The following is an 18310-nucleotide window of genomic DNA, read 5'->3' on the forward strand; positions in this document are numbered from 1 at the left end:
CCAGGATATTCAGTAAAAAGACGTGTTACATGACATACATGTGCTGGGTCAGCACACAAGACAGATTCAGGTGATAAGTAAATAGGACTAGTGTAGGAATAATTCTTTTATTGTGGTTATTACTTTAACTACATCACTCTGTGTATTTACATGGCTGCCTGTCGCTAGATCCCAGATAGCAAATAATTGTGCTGCAATTTTGAAAATGACTTGCTAAGCTATTGCAGACTTGCCAAGCTTCACAAGTATGTTTCAAACTTGTAGCAAGTCTGCTTTGCAAGTCTCCAGATTAACTTGCTTTTGCAAACTTGCTGCAAGTTCTCGTTAAGTTATTATGCTCTTGCTAGAGACTTGCCAAGCAAATTTGCTGCAAGTTGAAAAAGTGTCAACTAGAACTTGTGCTGCAAGTTCTCTGCAAGTGTACAACTTGCCAGATAATGTGTGCAGCAAGTTAACAAGACTTACAATTTAACCCTGCCACAAGTTTGTGGCAAGTTATCCTTGCTATCTGGGATAATGTTGTAGAATGGCTGCCTGTCTCTAGTTGTTGTCATGTTGTTAATAAAGTTTAGTGTTAAAAAACAAAGACAACACACACATACAGATCTGTTTGTACACAGACACTGAAAGACATGATGTTGAAGTGCTGCTGCAGACAGTGATACAGTATATATTGTGCATGTTCTGCTCCTCAATACACTACTATTCACTTGTTTGTTACCTGGGCAGTTAACTGAAAGCCAGGTCACATGACACTTGTGATGGACACGTGACGGCTCACATGGATGACACCATATTTAGTCCTGTCCAGCTCTTCTATAGATGCATTTTACGGGATTAAAATGGGCCGTACCATTTCTTTTTCTTTAGGGAGAGGCTACTGTATGTATTAAAAGTCTGGGAGCCAACTTTTAAATAGATGTATATTAGAAAATTGTTCATTTGTAATACTGTGGTCATATCACTAGTTGCACGGAGGGGTCCCCAATAAACCGACTGGTACTCACATACAGGATGAGACCGGGAAACTAAATTCTTGCCCTGGTTGAAGGAAGGCTTTGCTTAGCTGTAAAGTTATATCCCGAAGGATATTTCTGGCTAGATGTACAGCATGGTGAAGCAGTCAACCTTGCTTGCACTTGGAGGTTGTCCAAACATGGTGGGTAAATGCTCTGAAGATGAGATGCACTGACATTGTTTGCAGTCACATCGCCTATTTGCACATTACGCTGACGGGCAAACCTAATGACAACAACTATGTTCTGACATGGATGATTAAGGAAAGGAGATGTAATGTAACATCTCAGTCACCTTTGCTGTCTGTATCACTCTCGCTGGCACTGGGCACAGGGCTGATCATAGGCGTGTTTCTTTCTCCGTCTTGCCCTCCCTCTTTCTGTCGGGTTTTGGCATTCTCAATCCCTTTAATTCTTCGAGCATGTCGATTCCCTTTATAATGTGCCTCAGCTTGACTCTGCAAGAAAAAGAAAATTTCATTACAACAGTTATTACAGCCTTCATGTAGCATAATAGCCGATCATGCACAGGGCTATAATGGTCTGTATTAATGTCAGGTGCAGCACTAACAAAAGCTTCAGATGCCATGTGCAGCGCTCTGTAACTGTATGCTGCCCAGCTGTCACTAGATCATGACGGCTCTGTCTGCGAAAGCAGCATTTGGTGACAGCAGGAGAGTGGATGCAAAGCTGTATAATTTAAATAAGACATTTTCTTTATTCCCAACTAATTAATTAAGTGATGTTCTCATAGATATTCCTGAAGGACCAATAACTGAGAATTCCTATACATTCCTATAGATTGCAGAATTTACAACCCCATGATACATTCATACCAAGCATATGGCACCATCTATTTTACTGTTAGCAAGCCAATGGGGAAAATAATATATTATCAGACGACATAACCTACCTAAAATTAACAGTAGTAGTTTCTGTGCACAAGGTATTGATAGGCCATAGTTACACACATCAGCTACTAGGTGGAGGTGTTTCCCTTCCCCATAGGGAATGAGCAATTTAGAGCAATCTAAAGTCTAAGGCCTCTTTCACATGACCATTTTTTTCCCCCCGTTTACGGGCCGTTTTTTGCGGTCCGTATACGGTCCGTATACGGAACCATTGATTTCAATGGTTCCGCAAAAAAAACGGAATGTACTCCGTATGCATTCCGTTTCCGTATTTTCGTTTTTCCGTTCCGTTTTAACATAGAACATGTCCTATTATTGCCCGCAAATCACAGTCCGTGGCTCCATTCAAGTCTATAGGTCCGCAAAAAAACGGAATGCATACGGAAGTGCATCCGTATGTCTTCCGTATCCGTTCCGTTTTTTTGCGGATCCATCTATTGAAAATGTTATGCCCAGCCCAATTTTTTCTATGAAATTACTGTATACTGTATTTGCCATACGGAAAAACGGAACGGTAAAACGGAACGGAAACGGAAACACAACGGAAACAAAAAACGGAACAACGGATCCGTTTAAAACGGACCGCAAAACACTGAAAAAGCCATACTGTCGTGTGAAAGAGGCCTAAGTGTGAGTTGGTGCCTGGACAGCAAAGAGAGTGGATGTAAAATGTAGTGCTGACACACAAGCTAGGTACCAGCCAGGCTAAGGCCATAAAGAACTTTACCTGGAAAAGCAGGCCAGAGAGAGAGAGAGGTACAGAGTAGAAGCTCTGTAGAGATAAGGGGGATCATTTATGAAACAGAAATATACCTCATTTAGGAATATTTCTGGTGCAGATTGCGACACCAAGGTCTAAAAAAGTGGGCGTGGAGTGGGCGGTCGAAGGGGACGGGCCGGTAGGCCAGTCTCATTTACCATTTTCTACACCTGTTTTAGACATAGAAAATGGTCTAAATGGTCTTATGTAGAGGCCTGAACCTCTTCATAACGCCAGCGGATCCACTGCCAGGTATAGGGGTTATTAGGACCAGCGTCTAAAACACCAGTCTTAATAAATGTGCCCCCAAAGTGTCTAAAGAGGAAGTATTAGCTCTGCAGCACACTTCTTCAGGAGTTTTCATCCAGTGCCTAAACATATATTGGTGCAGATTAGCCCTCTGTGTAAAAGAATGTCCACATCCCAGAGAGGGTAGTGTGGATTTAGACTATAAGTACAGGAACCTGTTCAAAAAAGGTGCACAGTCTGACGTTTCGAGTCCACCCTGTGGTAACATTGCATAAAGGAGAAGTTCTACACCCTATGCCCAGATGCATTTTACAAGATTTCAGCCATAGAAGTGCAGCGTAAGGAACATTGCTTTAAAGGAATATCTTGGCCTATTAGCTACCTGTACATTTCTATAATATCTGCCAGTCCGTTGCATGCTGAGAACTGTAAAAAATGTTAACCTGGCTTCATTGTCTCCTGCACTACTGCAGCTGCACCAAGGGACCCTGGTGCCTTGCACCTCAAAACCTTAAACATCAAAGGCACCTACACTGACATCAGGGGGGAGAACCCCAAAGAGAGACGAAACTAGTGGTATTTATTGCTCAGAAATGGTGCCTGGGGGGACGGGGGGGGGGGGGGGGGACTGCAGCGGAATAGGTGGCGGTCACGACCGGTCTAAGTTTTATTTTCTTCCAAAAACACAGATCTGCAGGCTTATAGGACAATTGTGTGTTCATTGAGTTAACAACTCTACTCATTACCACTGCACAGTGTAATAGCTGGAATTTGGGAGAACCATCATTTATGATGATCTAAAAGTTACAATATATTTCACAAAAAGAAAATAAACACCATGAAGAAACCTAAGTATTCTGAAAAGCATGCTATTTATTATCTTTTCAGATACCCATTAAAAGGTAGCAATGACTCTCAGTTTTTATCTTCTCTAAAATACTGTATTTCACAAACATTTCTAAAATGCTGAAATAGTGATAGCGTTACAACTTGGGCATGGCAAACCCTTTCTCTGCTTTATATCCTTGTGTTGACATAGGAATTTCTTCCTTGGGACATATGAGTAAAATGATTAAAACTTCTAAAGAAGGGATCTGCTATAGATTTGAAATCACCTTGGGAAAGAATAATCCTTAAGAGAAGCCCTAAGCCAGATCTGTTCAGTGGATCCGCATCAGCTTTGTAACATATAGCAGTTAGTGTATCTATAGTGAAGTTTCCACAGTGAGACAACCCCTTTAAAGGAAAATTGTCATGAGAAAATGACCTATTGTTTAAATCACATTTTTATAGTTTTACAGAATTTTGGTGGTTATCTTTAATTTCCAATGGTAATATCTATAGGTAAACAAAAAACATAAATTCCTGCAGTCTTTGCCCTGGACACTAAGCCTAATAATAAGCGTGACTTTTAATTTGTACAGATTACTTTACTGCATCTGCTTATCATCACAGGCAGGATTAGAATGACATATATCACGTCTGATAACACAGAATCCACCATTCACAGTAGGTAATTGTCAAGGCTTATTTACTCCCTCCTGACCTCTACACAGGTGACAGAGCATATCTAGAAAACTCTTCCATAGTGTCTATAGTCAAATTGGCTGCAGTAAAACAATTCTCTAAATGCTATAAGAAGGGACAAGGAATCATCGTGGATGATAGGTACATGTCATCGAGGTTCCTGGCCTCGGTGGAGTAAGAGCCGGTTTCTATGTGTCAGCAGCAGTTGCTGTTTGACAACTTGATACTTAGTATGGCTGTAATAGCTGATTCGGGACGGCTCTTACTGGGAGTAGTCAAAGTGCTGGGTGGGTGACTACTCCCCATGTTCAGGGCCGGGATTTGCCAGGCATAAAAAACAGCCAGCACTGCCAGGTGAGGAGGATTACCTCCGTCTGACAGTGGAGCTCAGGAGGTCTGTGTGCTGTGATCTGAGGGCTTTGTTGGGATCCTCGGCTTGAGCCGGGCCGGAGGGCTCAGACCCCTGTGAGAGCAAAGAGGCCGCCTAACGCCTGCCTGTGGACTTGACAAAGCAGTACTTCCAACAGGGCGTGAAGTAACACCCAGGAGAAAAGGTGAATGTTTTGTATATGAACTTTTTCATGTGTGTGAACGATCACAAGCATTTTTGTTTTGCTTTCACGTGTGAATAACACTGATGTTTTGAACCAACACTGATGTTTTGAACCCTCTAATCCTAACTACCAGAGCGAATTCCCACATTTGGTGGAGAATGCAAGCAAGTGCAGTGAGGCTGGCGTGAACGCCGATATATTTTTTTGGTTAGCATTTTTGGGCACGGTAGTATGTTGTACATCAAACCAGCGGTATTACAACCCGACCCCATCGACAAAATGGATGCTGTTGTAAAGGCCCTCGTGGAAGCTAATCTACAGCAGCGAGAGACCAACCTGCATCAACGGGAGGCTAATAAGCAACAGCAACAGACCAACCAGTTGCTGCTACAACACGAAATGGCTTTGCAGACAGCAGGAGCAACCCCAAGCGTCCACGATGCCCGGAAAGCAGTCCGTGCAGCGATCCCTAAAGTGACACCTGCAGACAACATTGAAACCTACCTGGCGATGTACGAGAAAGTGCCCACCACGGAAAACCCATGACCAGTGGGCCGAGGTCATTGCTCCTTTGCTGGCATCAGAGTCCCAGCACGTATATTTCAACTTGCCGGACGATCAAGTAGCCGACTACCCAAAGGTAAAGGGTGAGATTTTGGCAAGACTGGGGGTAAATGTGTTGGTCCAGGCCCAGCGGGTACATCAGTGGGGGTTTAAGCCAGCTGAGCCCGCGATACCCCAGTATTATGACTTACTCTACCTTTTGCAAAAGTGGCTATAGCCTGATGTGCTGAGTCCCACGGCTATGCTGGATAGACTATTGGCTGACATATTCTGGAGTGCGCTGCCACCCCCTCTCCAGCTCTGGATCGGCCAGGTGTCTCCTGGAAATGGTGGACCTGGTGGAACACTATGAGGCCACTAAGAATCTTTTGGGAGGAGGGCAGGTAAACCCCAGAACTCCCCACCCCAGGTCCAACGGTATGAGCAGGTGAAACCTACCTGGGAGGTTCCTACTATGGACTACGAACTCATAATAGGGGGAGACTTTCCGGGTTTCCCGGTCCTATGGCTGGTTGTCAGAGTGACTGGTACTCCTGAATCAGGGGTGAGCCCAGGAGATTGGCTTTGTTCAGGAGGACGGCCAGAACCCTGGGAACCTGAGGCCGAAGGGCCAGCAGTAGGGGTGACCGCCACCTCGGTGGAAGAGGGGGAGACGACCCTGCGTAGGGCAATGGTGGGAGACGTGGGGGAATTGCCACCGGGACCTGAGTTGGCAGGCCTCAACGTCTCCGGGGAAAAATTTTGGTACAGCCCAAAGCTGAGACCCAAACCTATTCCGGGCTTGGGAGAATGTGGTAATAGTTGATGGGGTACCCCAACAACCTGGGGCCGAGTCAATGTTTCCCCATTTTTTTGGTCAACCAGAATATGCTATATCGGGTAAACCAGCTGCGGGGTGAACCCATTGAACAGTTGGTGGTGCCCTGGGCGTATCAAAAACTCGTGTTAGAGTTAACCCACCAACATGTTCTCAGGGGTCATCCGGGACTGCAGAAGAAACAGGACCGGATACTACAATGCTCTCTAAATTTTGTTAACAACAACTCAGGCAAGATGCCATAATCATGTTCATGAAATAGAATATAAAAATCAGCAATCAAAAAATAAAAGCAGATTAGAAAAAAGGATATGCGACACTATCAGATTTTAACTGGCAGCGAGGGCCTTGTCAATACTCAAAGAGGGGGGTGTGCTAAGAGCAATTCTCACTTCATACAAAGAACATTACTTAGCAAGTATAAACAATATGTACAGGAGAAAATACAACCCCAATTCCAAAAAAGTTGGGACAGTGTGTAAAATGTAAATGAATATAAATAAAAGCAGAATGCAATAATTTCCAAATATCATGGACCCATATTTTATTCACAATAGAACATAGCACACATTTTAGATTTTGAAAGTGAAACATTTCACCATTTCATGAAAAAAATTTACTTCTTTCGAACTTGATGGCAACAATGCATCTTCAAAAGGTTGGGACAGGGTCAACAAAAGACTGGAAATGTAAGTGGTACTAATAAAGAAAACAGCTGGAGAGGCAATTAGCAACTTAGTCACATGACTGCATATAAAAAGGTCAGTTAGAGAGGCAGAGTCCCTCAGAAGCAGATGCGCAAAGGTTCACCAATCTGTGAAAAACAGCGTCTAAAAATTGGGGAACAATTTCAGAAAAGATGTTCCTCGATGTAAAATTGAAAAGACTTTGAATATCTCACCATCTACAGTATATATCATCAAAAGATTTAGAGAATACAGAGAAATCCATGTGTGAAAGGGATAAGGCCGACAGTCAATATTGGATGCTTGTGATCTATGGGCCCTGAGGTGACACTGCATGAAAATACAGGTATAATTCTGTACTGAAAATCAAATCACTGGATGGGCTCAGGAACACTTACAGAAATCATTGTCCGTGAATACAGTTCACTATGCTAGTTACACATGCAAGCCATATGTCAACACGATCCAAGAACGCCGCCATCTTCTCTTGGCCAAAGCTCATTTAAAATGGACTGAGTTAAAATGGAAAACTGTGGTCGGATGAATCAAAATTTGAAATTTCTTTTGGAAACCAAGGAAGCCATGTGCAGTGGACACAAGAGGAGAGGGACCACTCAGCTTGTTATCAGTGCACAGTTTAAAAGCCTACATCTCTCATGGTATGGGGTTGTATTAGTGCCTATGGTGTTGGCAGGTTACACATCTGGAAAGGCACTATCAATGCTGAACACTATAGAGGTTTTAGAACAATATTCTCTATGCTCCCATCCAAATCTGACAAAGAGGACCCAGGAGGACCCACAAGATTGGGACAAGATTCCTTTCCCAAAACTTCAGCATTTAGTGTCCTCATTTCCCAGATGTTTATAAACTGTTGTTAAAGAAAGAGGAGATGTCACACAATGGTAGACAAGGTCCTGTCCCAAAGTTTTTGAGATGTATTGTTGCCATCAAGATCTAAGAAATGGTGAAATGTCCAACTTTCAACATCTGATATGTGTTCTATGATGTATTGTGAACACAATATGGGTTTACAAGATTTGAAAATCTTTGTATTGTTTTTATTTACATTTTACACAGCATCCCAAAAATTTTGGGAATGGTGTTGTATCTTCTCAGATAAAGAAAGAAATCTAAAGTATGTTGGGCCCCCTCCTTGCACATAGTGTTCATAGCTCAGGGCAGCAGGTCAGGGGCGATATGGGTGCAACCATGATCATACATATACAGAGTATATTTCAGTAAACTTTTAACTAGCAAAAAATGAAGTGATAAATTCCCTTTAAGATAAAATTGTGTCTAAAGTGTCTTAAGAATTTAGAAAACTCTGACATAATGAATTTTGCCTCTTGATCAAAAATCTCAAAGAGACCATTACAAAATCCCCAAGCAACAAGACAAACTGAGGTACTTAATGATAAGAAGTGCTTTGTGATAGCCTTTACTCTACATGGCTGAGAATGTCAGCTGAGAAAAACAAACTCAGCCATGTAGAAGTTATATATACAACCAGGGAACCTTATGTAAACTATTTTAAGGTTCCTGACCTCGGGTCAGCTATCTAAGTCTATACTCCCACACTTAGGAGTCAGCAGAGGCATGTGAAGAGTTGCTGCTTGTAAAAGTGATCCTCGCTCTATAGACATCTATATACAGAAATGTATAGAAATAGACAGAGAAGTATGTATAGTCAGAGGATCAGGTATCCAAGTTATACTAGTTTAGTGCTCTCATTAAGAGAAACAAAATAAGAGTATCGCAGGTTTGATACCTTTTAATGGCTAACAAAAATAGAAGTAGTGATGTTGACATGGAGGAATATTTTAGGAGATTAAGACTATAAGAGTTCTTCCTTGGCAAACAGGAGAGAGAATTCTCAAACAGGCAAACACAATTGGCAATGGTGGACAAAAAACTGTCTGACTGGACCCCTCCCCCTGGCCGCATACCTATTTGGACCAGTACAGGGTGGGCCATTTATATGGATACACCTTAATAAAATGGAAATGGTTGGTGATATTAACTTCCTGTTTGTGGCACATTAGTATATGCGAGGGGGGAATCTTTTCAAGATGGGTGGTGACCATGGCGGCCATTTTGAAGTCAGCCATTTTGAATCCAACTTTTGTTTTTTCAATAGGAAGAGGGTCATGTGACACATCAAACTTATTGGGAATTTCACACGAAAAACAGCGGTTGGTTGTGCTTGGTTTTAACGTAACTTTATTCTTTCATGAGTTATTTACAAGTTTCTCTTTGTTTACAGCCATTGACATGTCGCCGAGGTTAACACATGAGGAGCGGATAGAAATTGTGTTGATGTCTGGTGAACGCAGTAACCGGGTCATTGCAGCAGATTTCAATGCAAGACACCCTACAAGACCACCCATCTCCCATGCTACAGTTAGCAAACAGCTTGCTAAGTTTCGTGAAACTGGTTCAGTGTTGGATTTGCCAAAATGTGGACGCATGAAATCTGTCTCTAATGAAGAAACATCAGTGGATCTCCTAGCTTCATTCAGCAAGAGCCCACAGCGTAGCACTCGCCGCATGTCACTGGAGAGTGGCATTAGTCGAACATCCCTTTGGCGGATAATAGCTACTCACAAATGGCACCCTTACAAACTCCAGCTACTGCAGCATCTCAACGAGGATGACCCAGATCGGCGCACTGAATTTGCAGAATGGGCAAAACAAAAATTGGAACAGGACCCTCAGTTTACGCAGAAGATTTTATTTAGTGATGAGGCAAACTTTTATGTGAATGGTGAAGTTAACAAACAAAACCACCGCTATTGGTCTGACACTAACCCACATTGGATAGATCCCTCCAAGACTGTTGGAACCAAAAAATTGATGGTATGGTGTGGTATACACCTTAATAAAATGGAAATGGTTGGTGATATTAACTTCCTGTTTGTGGCACATTAGTATATGCGAGGGGGGAAAGATAGTGGGGCCATTCTTCATCAATGGAAACCTCAAGGCCACTGGATATGCGAAATTGCTACATGATGATGTGTTTCCCTCTTTATGCACTGAAGCTGGCACGTTCCCTGAGTTTTTCCAGCAAGATAGTGCACCACCACATTATGGGTGTCAGGTCCGAGCATTCCTAGATGAACAGTTTCCTGGAAAGTGGATTGGTCGTCGTGGGCCAGTTGAATGGCCCCCAAGGTCTCCCGATCTGACCCCCTTAGACTTTTATCTTTGGGGTAATCTGAAGGCAATTGTCTATGCTCTGAAGATACGAGATGTGCAGCACCTGAAACTACGGATTCTGGAAGCCTGTACTAGCATTTCTCCTGCGGTGTTGCTATCAGTGTGTGAAGAGTGGGAGAAGAGGGTTGCATTGACAATCCAACACAATGGGCAGCACATTGAACACATTTTAAAAGTGGTCAGAAACTTGTAAATAACTCATGAAAGAATAAAGTTACGTTAAAACCAAGCACACCATTGTTTTTCTTGTGAAATTCCCAATAAGCTTGATGTGTCACATGACCCTCTTCCTATTGAAAAAACAAAAGTTGGATTCAAAATGGCCGACTTCAAAATGGCCGCCATGGTCACCACCCATCTTGAAAAGTTTCCCCCCTCACATATACTAATGTGCCACAAACAGGAAGTTAATATCACCAACCATTCCCATTTTGTTAAGGTGTATCCATATAAATGGCCCACCCTGTACATTGACTTCTTTAGAAATGTAGTACAGTCTGCAATATTGGACAAACATATAAAAGAAACATTGAACATCAACATAACCACATCCAAGTTATACTACATGCCTGACTCCTAAAACAGCTCAAACACTAACAGATGTTGCTGGTGTAAGCAGGGATGTTGAGAACTGGAAGGCTGAATATTTCATTGTATGTCCTTTTTAAATTTTCACCCATAGCACCTAACAGTTATGTACAAATTACATGCATTCTTGGAGAATTCTCTCATTTACCGCCCTGCTGATAACATGCATGCAAGACATTATGAAGCATTTCAGTATGTGTTTTTACTCTTGGCCCTAGATATAGTAAGAAAACACAATTTTTTTAAGTATGTATTGTGCATTACAGGGAATTCATGGACCTGTGGTCCCGGATCAGTGAGGGTAGACCTACTGTCCCAACAAACTGTTTTTGGTTGGGTTAAATGCTAAAAGTGTTTTATTTTTCCAGTGCTCCCCAGGTATTCATCCTTTAACCCCTGTACAGGATTTTGCTGCAGAGAGCAACTAGACCGCTGCCGATTGGGATAGTCCCAGTATAATTGACAGCTGAACCACTGGGGACAGGGACTCTGGTGCAAACACCGGAGGATCTAGGCATGGAAAACACACCAAAAAACACAGGTAGAGTCACTTATTCTGACTATGTGGATTTGGCAGAAGTTAACTGTAGGAAACTTGGCAGGAAGGTAGCGATGCATGGAAACCGTCCCACAATCGCAGAGGCAGTCATAACTGTCTCTAATAGTGGAACTGCAGATATTTCCAACACTGAACTGGAGACAATAGGAAAACTTGCAAACGGGGTAGTGGTGGTGCAGGAGTAAGGCATGCAAGAACCAAGACTGTAGCAAAGACATGGCAGACAGACTAGGAGAACTTAAACACAGACTTGAACTGAAAGCTGAACTGTGAAGTCAGGAGTACACAGGCAGGATCGGTACATGGCAGGAATGCAGACAATAACACAGGCTTGATAACACAAGGATATCGCAAGAGAAAAACTGAAGCACTAGATCTTCCAAACAGCTTTATTGACTCAGGTACTTTCTGCCTGTAGAGGGTGCATTAAATACCCAGGGACCTTCAGCCATTGGCTAAAGAGGTTGAGTGAGCGCCAATACTGGCCCTTCAAAAGGCTGGAAGGGAGGGTGCGTGACCTAATGTCACACTAAGCAAGATGATGGAGGCAGCAACGCATAGAGGACGCCAACATGGTAGGGTGAGTGGTGCAGCATCAGCACCAATAAGGGGCAACAGGAAGGCTTGGGGCACGAACTGCAGAAACTAATGTGTGCATGCCACTATTCATTGGTGGCAGCAGAGCATCTGAAGAAGGGAGTGAGCGCTAACAGGGAGGGAGAAGAGAATACTGACCTTTCAATCCTCCCAGCAGCTGTGATCATCTGCTGTCTGTGAAGCCGCTGGCTCCTCTAATTCCGGGTGGACTTATGTCGCCAGCGACTTCACAGACAAACAAGACGATGATGGAGGCTGCAACATGGAGTGGATGCCATGACCAGGACGCCGGATTGCATTGTGAATGGCACAGTGTCCACATCCACAAGGGACAGCAGGAGGGAGGTGGGCATGAACTGCAGACCTAACACCTGTTAGGGGAATCTTGGAAATAAGAATAACCTAAGTGCCAAAGTTATATGTGGACGTCTCACCAAATGTCCTCTTCAGGTGCTACCCATGTGGTAACAATAATGACAGGGGCGTAGCTAAAGGCTCATGGGCCCTTGTGCAAGAGTTTAGCTTGGGCCCCCCCTTCCCTTAGTGATTTGTGGCCAGGGGCAGGGAAGCACAAGCACCTAAGCACTTAAAATTGCGCCATATTTAGAAAGTAGCAAGACGTCAGAATAATCGGAATGTGGCTTTATAGTTATATGTAGGGCAACTTATTTAAGGCTGGATTCACATATTAGTCTACATTTATTGAGTAGTTTGTGCCAGCTTGATGTAAGCTGCGCCAGAAACTGTCATAAATCATGATGTGCACAAAAACTGTGCCAAATTAAAAAATGATTTAATGTTATGCTTTGACACACCAAATGACAGGAAATAAGACACAGAAAATAAGAAAGAGCTGCATGGACATGGTCATGTGACCACAACCTAGAACAAAATATAGGAGCAATAAAGGTAAAGAAATACATTACAAAATTACAGCTACCTTCATAAATGATTATTTTAAAGGATGCTAATGCAAACCGGAAAACCCCTTTAAGACAAATTTAGTAAACTTAGGCTACTTTCACACTAGCGTTCGGGTGTCCGCTTGTGAGTTCCGTTTGAAGGGGCTCACAAGCGGCCCCGAACGCATCAGTACTGCCCTAATGCATTCTGAGTGGACGCGGATCCGCTCAGAATGCATCAGTCTGGCAGCGTTCAGCCTCCGCTCCGCTCAGCAAGCGGACACCTGAACGCTGCTTGCAGCGTTCGGGTGTCCGCCTGGCCGTGCGGAGGCAAACGGATCCGTCCAGACTTACAATGTAAGGCTACTTTCACACTAGCGTTCAGAGCGGATCCGTCTGGGGTCTGCCCAGAACGGATCCATCTGCATTATATTGTAGAAAAAATTCTAAGTGTGAAAGTAGCTTCAGACGGATCCGTCCAGACTTTACATTGAAAGTCAATGGGGGACGGATCCGTTTGAAGATTGAGCCATATTGTGTCATCTTCAAACAGATCCGTCCCCATTGACTTACATTGTAAGTCTGGACGGATCCGTTTGCCTCCACACGGCCAGGCGGACACCCGAACGCTGCAAGCAGCGTTCGGGTGTCCACTTGCTGAGCGGAGCGGAGGCTGAACGCTGCCAGACTGATGCATTCTGAGTGGATCCGCGTCCACTCAGAATGCATTAGGGCTGGACGGATCCGTTCGGGGCCACTTGTGAGAGCCTTCAAACGGAGCTCACAAGCGGAGCCCCGAACGCTGGTGTGAAAGTAGCCTAAGTCAATGGGGACGGATCTGTTTGAAGATGACACTATATGGCTCAATCTTCAAGCGGATCCGTCCCCCATTGACTTTCAATGTAAAGTCTGGACGGATCCGTCTGAACTACTTTCACACTTAGAATTTTTTCTACAATATAATGCAGACAGATCCGTTCTGAACGGATCCCAAGTCTGCATTATATGAGCGGATCCATCTGGGAAGACCCCAGACGGATCCGCTCTGAACGGATCCGTTTGCATTACCATGAACAAAAAAAATAAAAAATAAAAATTTTATTTATTTTTTTGTTCATGATAATGCAAACGGATCCGTTTTGACTTTACATTGAAAGTCAATGGGGGACGGATCCGTTTGAAAATTGAGCCATATTGTGTCAACTTCAAACGGATCCGTCCCCATTGACTTACATTGTAAGTCTGGACGGATCCGTTTGCCTCCGCACGGCCAGGCGGACACCCGAACGCTGCAAGCTGCGTTCGGGTGTCCGTCTGCTGAGCGGAGCGGAGGCTGAACGCTGCCATACTGATGCATTCTGAGCGGATCCGCGTCCACTCAGAATGCATTAGGGCAGTACGGATGCGTTCGGGGCCGCTTGTGAGCCCCTTCAAACGGAGCTCACAAGCGGACACCCGAACGCTAGTGTGAAAGTAGCCTAAGAGAGAGAGTTAATGGCCTAAAAATCATTTGATTTTGTGACTAGAACAGGCCAAATGTGGCTCAATTCGCTCCCAGTTTTTTTTAGAATGGCATATTAAATGCCAGTTTTAACAAATATGGATTACTGAGTTTTAATGCAATTTTGTAACTTTTTCATCGTTTTTTCTGTAGCTTTATCCACGTTACAGAAAGATGTTACTTTAAGGTTTGTAGTAAAATATTTAAGTGCCTGCATGCATAGCACATTTGCAATCTGGTGTTAGCTGTGTTTTTCTCAAATTCTAAAACACCAGAAAAAAAATGTATACACAAAATTTTACAAAATGTAAAACCTTTGTAAAAAAAAAAAAAAAGAAAACATGTTTTATATAATATTCTTGCAATATAACAGAGCAGGGAGATGGGTATGATACCAAATGGGTGGCACACATTTCCCTTATTCATGACTACTTACAGCATAGTGACTATTATACCGTATTCATGGTGACATAATATTATACATGTAAGCCAATTTGTATATGTATATGACAAGAAATAAAAAGCATATTCATCGGCCAATAAATAAATAAATAAAAGAGGCCAGTAGTAAAGGACATTCAATATTGAAGACTGGGCAGAGGGAAAATATATAAAAAATACACAACAAAGGAGATTGTGGGTTCAAATAGCAAAAAGGAGCAGAGAAAAAACAGCCAAAGGAGCAGAAGGAGAAAGCAGTTTTCCCTTTTGGCTGCCATTAAGTCGACATACGCTTAACATCTCCCCACGCTGCCTCAGTTCAGTGTTTAGATAACTGGGGATTAACAGGAAGTCGCCTCTGAAAAATTCTTGGCTGGACCCATCCACAACACATCAGCAGTCTCCTGGGGCAGAGGAGAATCTGTCAGGCACTTTGCTGCCAGGGAAGGCTGGACTTCTGAAGCCACAAGTCCAACCAAAAGGAAATGAAATGATGCAGAGAGAATCACTGACTTTTAATCAATGTGATAATTATACTTCATAAATGCCACATGAAAAATGTGTTTCTCATACAACCACAATTAAACAGTGGGTTGTGACTCCACCAGTAATGGAAACAAGGTGATTGCTAACATGTTCTCGAGAACTTATAGACCGTACGGTGCATCTAGAGGGATGATTAAATTGCAAATATGGCACATTCCCTCCGTTTTCATGGCACGTTAAAAAGTGATCTGGCCCCGTGTTCATTTTACTCTACAAATAGCAACCCTCCAAATTGTTCCGTGTGTCTAGGAGACACATACCTGGAAGCTATTAAGCCACACTGCTGACAACTCAGTTCCACATATGGCCCTGTTTCTCTATGTGTAGGGAATATAATTGATAATTAGCATACTAATTATTCTAGTTACTCTAGCCAAGGTTTTGTGGATTTGCAGAAAATTGAGGAGCCCAGATGTAAAAATTGAAGCTCCTGTGCCCCAATGCAAACTATGTAATAGATCCCAATACCTATTTAGTGCAAATTAAAATACTGCAATCCCCTCATATGGCAGAATGGCCTTTGGGACCCCCACAGACACTAAGGTTTGTGTGCAGCTGCTACCTTTACATCTGGTATGGTTAAGATCCGGGAGGAGCTGCATATAAGGTACAATCCTATTGAATAAAATTAAAATAAGGTGGCAATCACAGATATTCTTTATTGAATGGATTTTGTGGGTCCTAATAACTAATAACTTGTGAGACTTAATAACTATTTTTAAGAGAAAGTATTATGCAAAGTTATTAACATTTTAGCACTGATCTGCCTTCTACATCATGACTTTAGTAGGCTCCAATCTAATACAGTGATCTCCAACCTGTGGCTCTTCAACTGTTTGAAAACTACAACTCATCCCATCATGCTCTGAATTGATGTTTCCACATATTTCAGGGGCTGTAGCAAGGATGCTTTCATCTAATGAACTAGCTTGTTCATTGGGTGACTAGTGGCACCTTCATATGGGCTAATTAACAGGATTCACAGTTAGAACTTCAGGCAGCAGGACTATCATGTGACTGACAGGTCTTGTATCGGAACAGGCATTGCCACCCCATGCACTATTTCTGCATGCACAGGATCTTTTAGGATAAAATACAAGACAGATGGGAACATGCACAATATTGTAATGTAGGAAGAAGAGGGGCAGAGGAATCATGAGAGCTTACTGTACATTTAGACTTTTTTACATAGAAGACCTACAATCCTACTCAGTCCAGACCAAATAGTCCACAAAGCATATTACATGAATAATTCACTTTTGGAACTTAAGGTGAGTTTTATGATATTCTTGGTGTCTATGGTGTTCTTATAGTGATGTCAGCAGGTTTATCATTGTATACAAAATTTTACAAATACCGTTGTGCTTGAAAGTTTGTGAACCTTTCGGAATTTTCTATATTTATGCAAATGTTTGACCTAAAACTACATCAAATTTTCAAACAAGTCCTAGATAAGGAGATCAAAGGCAATCATATCAAATAAATGAGTAAAATGTTAGGATATCACACGTCTGTGAGTGTCAAAGTATGTGAACCATAAGGATTAGCAGATAAGTTGAAGATGCAGTTATGTGTTTTCAATCAAGGGGATGACAATCAGGTATGGGTAGATGACCTATTTTATTCAAAGAACAGTCTGATCTTCTGGAAGGGTATCATGGCACAAACAAAGGGGATTTCTGAAGATCTCAGAAGAAGAGTTGTTGGAAAAGGCTGGAAAATGTTACAAAACCATCTCTAAAGAGTTTGGATTCCACCAATGAACAGTCAGATTGTTCACAAATTGAGGACAATCAATACCATTATTACCCTTCCCAGGAGTGGGTGACCAACAAAGATCATGCCAAAAGCAAGGTGTGTAATAATGTGAGAGGTCACAAAAGAACCCAAGGTAACTTCTAAACAAATAAAGGCTTTTCTGAATCTTAAGAGAATATGGGTTATGCAAAAAGACAATTACCCTATGCACAAAAGTTGTTCTACTGATGAAAATGTTTGACCTGTTGCATGTGAGCTTGGCAGCTTAAAGCATCTGTGTTGTTCCCATGTTCATATGTACCTGCATTGCTGAGAAAAATTATGTTTTAATATATGCAAATGAGCCTCTAGGAGCAATGGGGGCGTTGCCGTTACTCCTAGAGGCTCTGCTCTCTCTGTAACTGCCGAGCCCTCTGCACTTTGATTGACAAGGCCAGGCAGTGAAAACTTTATCATATGGGCTACAATTCCTCAAAGCTGATGTGCAGGACTAATCAGCAATTATTATCAATTATTGGAAACGTTTAGTTGCAGTTACTGCTGCACAAGATACTGAAAGCAAAGGTTCACATACTTTTACCACTTACAGACATCTTTATCTACTTTTAGGACTTTTGTGAAAATCTGATGTAGTTTTTACTCAAAGGTTCACAAACTTTCAAACACCACTGTAGATCTTTCAGGATCCATGATATCATCCATGCTATGTGATAACTACCATCTCCATGTCTCCAAGGCTCCTGGATTCAGTAGAGCTCCTGAAGGACAATGAATAGGAGTGTTTTGGTAAGGCTAGCCATATTGAATACAGTTGGGTGACAGAAGAGTGCTCTGTAAGGCAGCTCTAACACAAGCTGCATGGATCCTGAGAGCATAATCCATTAAGTATATTGTCAGTATCAAGTTGGGGTACAATGGGATCATAAATTATCCTGAGGGCCACCCTCCACCATACAACAAGCATGCATATGTGCACTTTTCACTTTTCTTTCAGTAATAACATATTTCTGAAATAAGACATGATCAACCACAACAGCGAATGATTTGCAATGGCCATGTATAAGCTTAAAGGGAACCTGTCACCATACAAATTCAATCCAATGTATTATATA

General features: G+C 42.5%; 1 protein-coding gene across 2 annotated transcripts in view; it reads right to left on the minus strand.

Moving 5' to 3' along the window:
- ZNF385A (zinc finger protein 385A) overlaps positions 1-18310 on the minus strand; it is a 233078-nt gene that overhangs the window by 23144 nt on the left and 191624 nt on the right. For both annotated transcript variants that reach the window (XM_040425855.1, XM_040425856.1), the window contains one exon: positions 1312-1474. In XM_040425855.1, the coding sequence (XP_040281789.1) occupies positions 1312-1474 (163 nt within the window). The remainder of the gene's footprint in view (positions 1-1311; positions 1475-18310) is intronic.

Source organism: Bufo bufo, chromosome 3 (genome assembly GCF_905171765.1).
Source record: "Bufo bufo chromosome 3, aBufBuf1.1, whole genome shotgun sequence".
Taxonomy (NCBI): domain Eukaryota; kingdom Metazoa; phylum Chordata; class Amphibia; order Anura; family Bufonidae; genus Bufo; species Bufo bufo.